This window comes from Ostrea edulis, chromosome 7 (assembly GCF_947568905.1).
Source record: "Ostrea edulis chromosome 7, xbOstEdul1.1, whole genome shotgun sequence".
Classification (NCBI taxonomy): Eukaryota; Metazoa; Mollusca; class Bivalvia; order Ostreida; family Ostreidae; genus Ostrea; species Ostrea edulis.
The window spans coordinates 36,878,969-36,888,243 of NC_079170.1; the positions used below are offsets into that span (position 1 = coordinate 36,878,969).

Below are 9,275 nucleotides of genomic sequence, written 5' to 3' on the forward strand. Positions count from 1 at the left end.
GTTTAGATTAATTTCCCGTATATTTTCATACAAAACTTTGATTATCCTATCGTGGCCCAACCCAACTCCCAAACTCTGGAAAATTTTAATTTGCACTATTTAAAGGTGTTTTCATATAAAATGATTAACATGTCCCTGAAATTCTTGCGAAGGTTTCAAAGACGTTTCCCTAACTTTGGTCTCCTAGTGTGTAAGTTACACATTAGGAGACCAAAGTCGCTGACGAGTTTGTCTCAGCGCGGGATGGACGAGGACTTATTTTTGGACGTTTCTGAACTGTTCAATGAATCAATGTACATTTATATAATTTGATAAAAATGAATTTAATGTGCTTAACTTGCATATGTACAAATTCCTTGATATTACTTAAGTTATTAAATATTTGAATTGAAGACAAATATTGCAATTTTTTCAATAGATGGAAAGATATATATTAGGAAAATATGGGTGTGTTGGTGAATATATGTACATACTAGCTAAAATACGTTACCCCCCCCCCCTTTTTTTTAAAAGAAAAAATCCATTTCGCCGCCCCAATGTCAAAAACTTGCCGACGCGCCTGGTGTAACCATCCTACTTGTATCTGTACTACTTGGGGGTGTTTGTGTGACTAAGCATAGCCCTGCTGTTGTTGAGATAAAGATTTCAAAAGATGTTTCACTATATAGTCACCCAACATTATTTCATCCTCTGTTGTTGTCCTACTCTACCCCGAGGGTCACAATTTGAACAGACTCGACTACATGAGGGGTGTTTGCATATCAATATGGCCCTTTTTTCTTGAGCGTTTTATAGATTTTTGTTATACTGTCGATATTGCACCATTGGCTCAGGCGAGCTAATGGCAGAGAAAAATAAAGATGGGCTCATTGATGTATTACCATTTCTGTATATATGTTACAACAAAGACACTTGAGTGCTATCTGATCCGTTAAGATACCGGGTCCCTAATCATTAGAATCACTGTATTGTTTGTTATTACATGAAGTTGGTTCTTTAACTATCACATGGTGCGGATAAACCTCCTGGTTATTAAATGTCCATATTGTAACACCCAAAGAGCCATTAAAACTTGAAACCTTGAACGATGTCTGCCGTGCTGCTCTTGTCCATTTTGAGTTTGTGTTTTTCAGGTATGAGGGTTACGTAAATCGATTATTCTATAGTTGAACGATTGCAAATATTTATCAAAATATGTTAATTTCGCCTATTTTTAAATGCTCTTGTTGATATGTCGAGACAAGTCGTACTCCATTTATGCATGTGGATTTCACAGATTTTAGAATGTCATAAACAAAGGGATGCGTGTTCTGAACCTTTTAAAACTATTTGGGTGTTTACATGAGAATATTTTGCATCACAACAAAATGAAAATAATGCGCTTTGTTATGACGTCATTGATCGCTGTTCGTTACCTTTACTCTTTCACATAAAACTTTTTTCGTTTGCTGAAACTTTTTTCGTTTGCTGAACAACATTTTATGTTTGTAATGGTTGCTTGTTTTGCATCCCGTTGAAAATTGTTCTCTCATATTAAGACGTCAACGGTTGTAGGTGAAGTGCCATAAATTTAGATCTATGCTTAGCGCTTACGGTCTTAGCAGTGAGGGTTCTTTAACGCATGTTTACGTCTTAGGCTTGACGCGACCATGACACATAAGACTTAAACATTGGTAGTGATTGCTCCTTCTCCAAAAGTTCAGAATTTAGAAGTGGGAATCAGGAGCATTTCGGATATTACCTTACAAACGGAGGTACCGTGTCGCGACAGGCGTTTCCACGTTTAAACACCCTCACAGCTAGGGTTGTGTGAGCTAATAATAGGTCTACATTTGTGGTGTGTGCAGTAACATCTTGTTAACACCAAGGCCAAGTTACTGGATTCAATTCATATACACAATACAAATTGGCCACAGGGATTATTTTGGTAGAAAGTTTCTGTACATTTTGACGGATTTAGGACGAATCTAAAAGTTTGATTGTCATTCAGACTCGACCAACATAGGACCATGTTGGAGAAAATGGCGAGAACATTTTTTTTTTATCATCGGTAAAGGAGTCGCTGGTGGAGATGGTGAACACAGAATCACAGGCAGACATGGGGTAGATTGTGAAAGAAATGAAAACAACTATCATTTTTCTTCATTTTGTGCTATCATCAACTTAGCAGTGACAACCACCATGTTCAAGTACGAAGACATTCATTTGAAAGTAGATGTCTCCATATGAGGGAAAATTCCCGAGAGTCCCTCTATGTGTAGTCACACAAACATCCCCAAGTAGTGCAGATGCAGGTAGGATGGGTACACACTAGGATACCAAAGTTTTATATGGGGATATGCAAGAATTGCAGGGACATGTTAGTCATATTTATATGAAAACACCTTCAAATAGTGCAAATTAAAAATTTTCTAGAGTTTGGGTGTTGGGTTGGTTAAACAGTATAAAATCAAACCATTTGAAAATATGAACATCACCAAATGGGCAACACCATAGCCAAATTGATAATACAGATATGATAACATATCGACAGAGGATGCTTACTCCTCCTAGGCACCTGATCCCACCTCTGGTGTGTCCAGGAGTCCGTGTTTGCCCAAATATCTATTTTGTATTGCTTGTGGGAGTTATGAGATTGATCACTGTTCGTTATCTTCACATACTTGGAAATGGAAGGTATGAAAGATGAATTCTGGATGCTAGAGTATGCAGAGGGCAAATGTTGGAAGTGACCACGGCCTGGTGGGAAAGAGCGAAAATAAAACTGCACAAACCTGAAAAAACATCAAACTCGGATATGATTTGCGCAAATTGAAATCAAAGGTAGCAGTAGAGAACTTCTGAATTGAATTAACAAATAGAATCAGCATCCTTGAAAAACAATCAACACACGATGACAGGGAGCCAGTGGGATACAAACTGCATTTAATGAAATGTCTTAGAACCAAGAGAATACACGTGTTCAGAAGTTTTGCGAAGACAATCCTAAACAAACCTGATGAACTCAACAGGCTTGATCTAGATGGACCTACTGATTAATTCACAGAAAAATGATAGAGATGTACGTAAAACCACCAACAAGAGATGAAATTAGAAATAATAATAATAAAAAAAACAACAACTACCAGACATACGAAGAATTGGAAAGCAGCAGGAGTTGATAACATTGCAGAACTCCTAAAAGCAGATATTGATACAGCTGTTAACAAAATACACAAAACCATCAACAAAGTACGGAGAGAAGGAAGTATATTACAAGATTGGACAAATGGTGGATAGTTCACTTTCCAGAAAGAGGAGATATAGCGTAATGTGGTAACTGGAGAGGAATAACATTAATGGTAACAACAGCACATATAATTGGAAAATTATCATCAAAAGAATAGTAGAGAAACTAGAAATACCCTTGAGAGAAGAATAGACAGGTTTCAGAAAGGGGAGGGATACAACGGAGCAGACATACATACTCAGAAACATCACACAACAGAGTAGAGTGGAGATCAAATCTATACCAATTATTCTTTGAAATACGAATAAGCATTCTGACAGTGACCATCGTGAACCATTATGAAATTTTTTCAAAAATCAGTTTGGAACTCCAGAAAAACTAATAACCCTGATCAAAGCAATGTACATAAAAAAATAAGTGCATATAAAATGAAGATGGAACATAAAACTGGTTTACAGTAAAGTCTGGAGTCAAACAGACCAGGAGGTCATGACACTTTCCCCATACTCATACTGAAAGACAAATATATTTGTTTTTAGTACAACTCTGACCAAACTTCGAAATATACTTGATAAATCCTGAGTATGTATTCCATTTAAGCATGAGAATGATTTTATAAAAGTTTTATAACCTTCACTTTTGAGTACGAGTACAAGTTAGAGAACAGACTTCAAGTTTGAATATGAAAACATGCTCAAAAAGTTTTATAACCTCCAGAAATGTATTGTGTCGGGATTCTTGTTAATTCTGGTGATTGACTGGATCATAAACAACGTAACACAAGACGGCAAATACGGTATCCGATATATCTTTATATTGCCCCCTTGTCAAGCAATACAAACGACACGCAACTCAAATCTGATACATTGAACACCGTATCTAAATTAACAGGATTTAACAAATAAAGGCAATGAAACTGAACAACAGCAACAGCCAGGGTATAACAATTAATGGAAGAGCGATTGAGGAAGTTGATACCTTTGTATATCTATTTGTAAATACATCTGTAAGCAAAGAAGGGGGGGCATACAAAGATATGCGCAGAAGATTGGGCCATGCCAGAGTAGAAGTCAATGTAAAACTTCTACGGTACCAATTTTGATGCACCAGATGCGCATTTCGACAGATAATGTCTCTTCAGTGATTCTCAACCGAAATATTTGAAATCTGAAATAATAACATACCTGTTAGAGCTATTTTAGGGAAAACGAGAGTGCCAAAAAGTGGAGCCAAATTCGTTGAAGGATAAGACCTATGCATGAAGGAGATAATCCTTAATTTTGAAATGAATTTCTATATTTCATCACAGCAATTAAATCTCTTCCCAGGTACATTGTATCTGGGTTCTCTCTTCCACCAATGAAAAGTGGGCGCCAACAGATAACTGAAAAATTGTTGAGTGTGGCGGAAAACATCAATCAATCAACCATTAAATATACATCCGTATTTTCAAGCTAGTAACGAAGTACTTAGCTACTGAACATGCTTCATAAATTTGGTTGAATTGAATATCTTCAAATCAAATGTTACACCTATTTAGGTTTATGGCACGACGACCTGGAAGATGACCAAAGGAGAAGAAAAGTGACTTAACTCCTTGATACCCCTTTCCACAAGTATATTAAGATGTATGATTAAAATCAAAGACTTCAAATGAAAGAGTTAAAGAATTAACCAACATGGAAAAGATCAGTGACATCATAATATACAGGGAGATTGAAATGTACGAATAATTGGAAGCAATAGTCATGTCAGAGAAGTCATAGATTGTACACCCGACGTTCGATGGAAGCAAGGAAACATGAAGAAGAACCATGAAAAGAGAAAGGAAACGACTGGGATTTAGTTTAAGGGATTAATCCTTAAGAAAAGCCAAAGACAGGACATAATGGAAAGGAACCATCCATAACACAATCCTCCACATGGAGAGAAGTAACTGATGCTGATGAAAGGAGTCACTGATGCTATCCAGATAATTTTTCTTTTTACACTTTGCTGCTATATCTATGCAAGATATATATATATATATATATATATATATATATATATATATATTATACCGAAGCCAGATACTAGGAACGAGGTGAATGTGTATTCGGCGACTTTGAAGGTGCTAGATCAGTATTTTAGCCCAAAAGACAACTCACTGTACGAAAGACACTTGTTTCGAGGGATGTACAGATATAACTGCTTACTTTTATAATTTCCCGAATTCGCGATCGAGTCATAGAAAGAAGTGTTCCTATTCATAATATCGATATGTTCTCAGTGTTTCAATATTCCATATCATGTGTTTTGAGTTCTTCATAATTTGTCTTGGAATTATGAGATTGATCACTGTTCGTTATCTTCGCCTTTCATGTATTTATATAATACAGTGAACACATTCTGTTTACTTGTGTAATCGTCACTTGATGTATAGTTATACCTCATCAGCGTACTTTCATATTGATCAGACACATACATGTTTGACACGAAAGCAGTTCAACATTTCGTATATCTTAATAGCTGCATTTTTATTTACATGGCAATGAAATTGGAATTGCATATATCAACTTAGTGATATACTTACTTCAATTATAACGTCACATTGTTTCGCGGATTATATCCCAGCTGCAATTTTCATGACAACCTTTAATGTACTCGCACGACCCAAACGCCATTGATCTTTATGTATTGAACACATTTTAAGATCTGAGATCGCCTCTTCATGTTACGGTGATTGTGACAGGTCAACGAGGGACACTTGCTCCTCCTTTGCACCCGATCCCACCTGTGGCGTATCCAGGGGTTCGCGCCTGACCTGCTGGTAATTTTTTTGAGATTAATGATTGTTCGTTATCTTCCTTTTTCATGACCCAGGTACTGTGAATGCTGCTTGTGTACAGGGAGGTTCCAATGGGTACTACTATCAAAGATGTATTTCGAATAGAACGTCCTATTACTCGATGTATGTATGTTTTCTTACAAATCGCGTCAGTTAATCTTATCGTAAAAAATAAGAATCAAATTTAATAGGCAAATTCCTACTCTATGGTTAGATAAAATGAAATTAAGTGATGTTTAACAATTGGACTAGATCTAATTTGTTTTATTTCTAATTTTAGAATACTTTTTTCACAGGTCTGCAGGGGCCATCGCCGGTGCAGTAATCGGTTCTCTTACAGTCTTGGCAATAATAATATTCTTCATTGCTTTCTGTTGTTGGAAAATAAGAAAGGGTTCTCCACCGACACCCGGTACAATAACACAGAACCAGCCCAATATCACCGTGAATACAGGTAAGTACTGTCACCCGGTACAATAACACAGAACCAGCGCAATATCACCGTGAATACAGGTAAGTACTGTCACCCGGTACAATAACACAGAACCAGCCCAATATCACCATGAATACAGGTAAGTACTGACACACGGTACCATAACACAGAACCAGCCCAATATCACCGTGAATACAGGTAAGTACTGTCACACGGTACAATAACACAGAACCAACCCAATATCACCGTGAATACAGGTAAGTACTGTCACCCGGTACAATAATTTTTGGTACCGAAAAATAAATACATCAGGGTCCACATTATTCTTGAAATCAATAAGTTTTTTTTTTTTTAAATTTACCACTCAAAATAAAACAGAACCATATTATGTTTAGATAGCAAACATGTGCAAAAATGTTAGCTCTAAACCTAAACTAAATCCACGGATGCATTCGCACTACAAAATATGTTTTGTTTTCACTATCCAATACTTACTCGATATCGAATTGAAACACACCCATTTTGTACAATGAGTTGATATGAAATCAGTAAATTTGGTTGTTGCATCATAATATACATAGAATGACAGTATATAATGTATACAATTAGTCAACACTACAAAACTTTTTGAAGCAGCAGCAACAGGAAACCCTGTGACGCAGGTCCCTAATCAGCAGAATTACCCAATGACCCCCAACAATGGATCCTTCACACTGCGCATGCACACCGGATATGACCAGTAATTAGAGATTTTCATCGTTCACGTAATACGTGGTTATTGATGTTGCAAACTTAATTTTTACGGAAAGGATGCTACTCTCATACATCTATGATAAAAATATGTCGTTGTGTGTCAAGGAAAAATAAATAGTGACGCACAATTCATGTATATAACATTTATTTTCTATTCAATGTGATTGATTTCCGTGTGCTTATCTTTTGATTAGTTTTATATGCTGTAACAGTTACATATAGATGTCATATAGCACTAATAAATTATTATTGTACATATGTACGTTAGTTTGTATCGTGTCTTAAGACTTCTGAGATTTCTCTTGGTAAATGTTTAACATGTGGCGCCACCATGGTGAGTCAGGCGTTAACTCGATAAAGAATCCTCACTGCTTCGGCCTCGAGCGCCATGTTTACGTCATAATAATTTTTAAAAAAGAAGAAATACCGAGTGTAAGGTGAGACTCGGGGTAAAATTAAGAAAAACGCCAGATCTCACTTATACGGTATCAATTTTGATCCACCAGATGCGCATTTTGATAAATGTCTCTTCAGTGATGCTCAAGCCGATAGTTTGGAAATTCGAAATAAAAATAAACTTGTCAGGGCTAAAAGGAAAACCAGAGTTTAAAATACATGAGTTTAAAAGTTTTCAACGATTTCTCAATTAATTGTGGCTATAATGAAAGGTTGTTAGAAATCTGAAGCATTGTCCCTCTTTGTGAGGTAAACGTTACTATTTGATAAATCAAATTAGATATTTGAATAGGTCGCGGATGCCTCATGCGAGTCTTTGAAATAGTTAACTCTCGCTATATTCTGTTTTGAAGAGGGATTTCCATAATGTTTCACTTGGTATTCGTAAATGAAGGGACTTGATAATCGTCGGAGGAATATCAATACATTTTAAGAGCCATGTGTATACCAAGCGACGATCTGACATTGAAATTGAACTAACAAAAATGTCTGGAATGAACTCCCCATCAAAGAAAACGTATCTGTAACGTGCATTCTACATGTCCCACCACTCGCAAGCATTAGCGAGAAACGACATCGATTATTCTATCGAACATTACAGCATATCCAGTCAATACAGACCTTCTCATTTTAGCTGAACTACCTCTAGATATCATGCGAACCTTTGGTATGTTTCAAACCATCACTGAATCTACTCACTACATCTAATATTGATCAGTTTTACTTGACGTAATAATTGTTGAAACTCTTGCATTCTATCCAGAATTTCTGTCGGCGAGAGTTTGTTTTTCAGTACCCACATATCTTTGTCCTGTTTCTTGAATTTATAATCAAACAGTTTCTTCATGGTATCCACACAATATGCGACTCTTTAGGAGTACGCTTTGGATACGACAATTATCATTAATTCTGAGCAAATCTGCATTCTACTGAATGGGATGAACTTGTGAAAGAACCATGCATTGGCAGGTGCATCATAGAGTTCAATGATCTTATCACTACAGGTGAATAAAATGATCTTCCATGATTACTAATCTCTCAGACAACAAATCTTCAAATGGAAGAGATAACTTAAGAAATGCGAACTTATGAAACTAGACGGCAATCGGTTATGATACAGAACTCACAGAAATCAATCTGATAATGTTGGAAGGAAAGCAGGAAGCAACTGACACCTGAAAAGTACTTCCGGAAATGAAGAAATGCCGTAGAAAAAAAGCCGGTAACAGCTGGTATTAGCACCTACACATGAATATCATGTACCTTCTCTCATGGCTAAATCGATGACAACGATGACAAAATTCATCTTCAATGAATTCATCTGCAAGTAATCAGAACTCCACGAATCGTTATATTGTCTCCCAAACTATAATGAGTTTATCACTTGACATTTAAACGTAAAATAAGTAAAGTTCTTTATTCCTGCAAAGACGTCACAACCTTATTTCATGCTGTTAGTAAAGTTTGACGGGGTATGACATGGAGGCCTCCCCTACAAAATAGGTCAGACTGGCGTCCCAACTCCCTGGATTTTTCTTTCTACACTGTAAGCAAATAAGATACAAACGATAAAGTAT

The 9,275-nt window shown here is 36.4% G+C and overlaps 1 protein-coding gene across 2 annotated transcripts; it reads left to right on the forward strand.

Moving 5' to 3' along the window:
• Positions 1-999: 999 nt before the first annotated feature.
• LOC125655003 (uncharacterized) lies at positions 1,000-7,502 on the forward strand. Of its 2 annotated transcripts, none has more exons than XM_048885117.2 (4): positions 1,000-1,133; positions 6,092-6,179; positions 6,353-6,510; positions 7,126-7,502. In XM_048885117.2, the coding sequence occupies exons 1-4, from the start codon at positions 1,088-1,090 to the stop codon at positions 7,230-7,232; spliced, it is 399 nt and encodes a 132-aa protein (XP_048741074.2). In that variant the 5' UTR covers positions 1,000-1,087; the 3' UTR covers positions 7,233-7,502. The 2 variants fall into 2 exon arrangements, with proteins under 2 accessions (XP_048741074.2, XP_048741073.2); XM_048885116.2 differs by having other exon boundaries at positions 1,016-1,133; positions 7,123-7,502.
• The last annotated feature ends 1,773 nt before the right edge of the window (positions 7,503-9,275 follow it).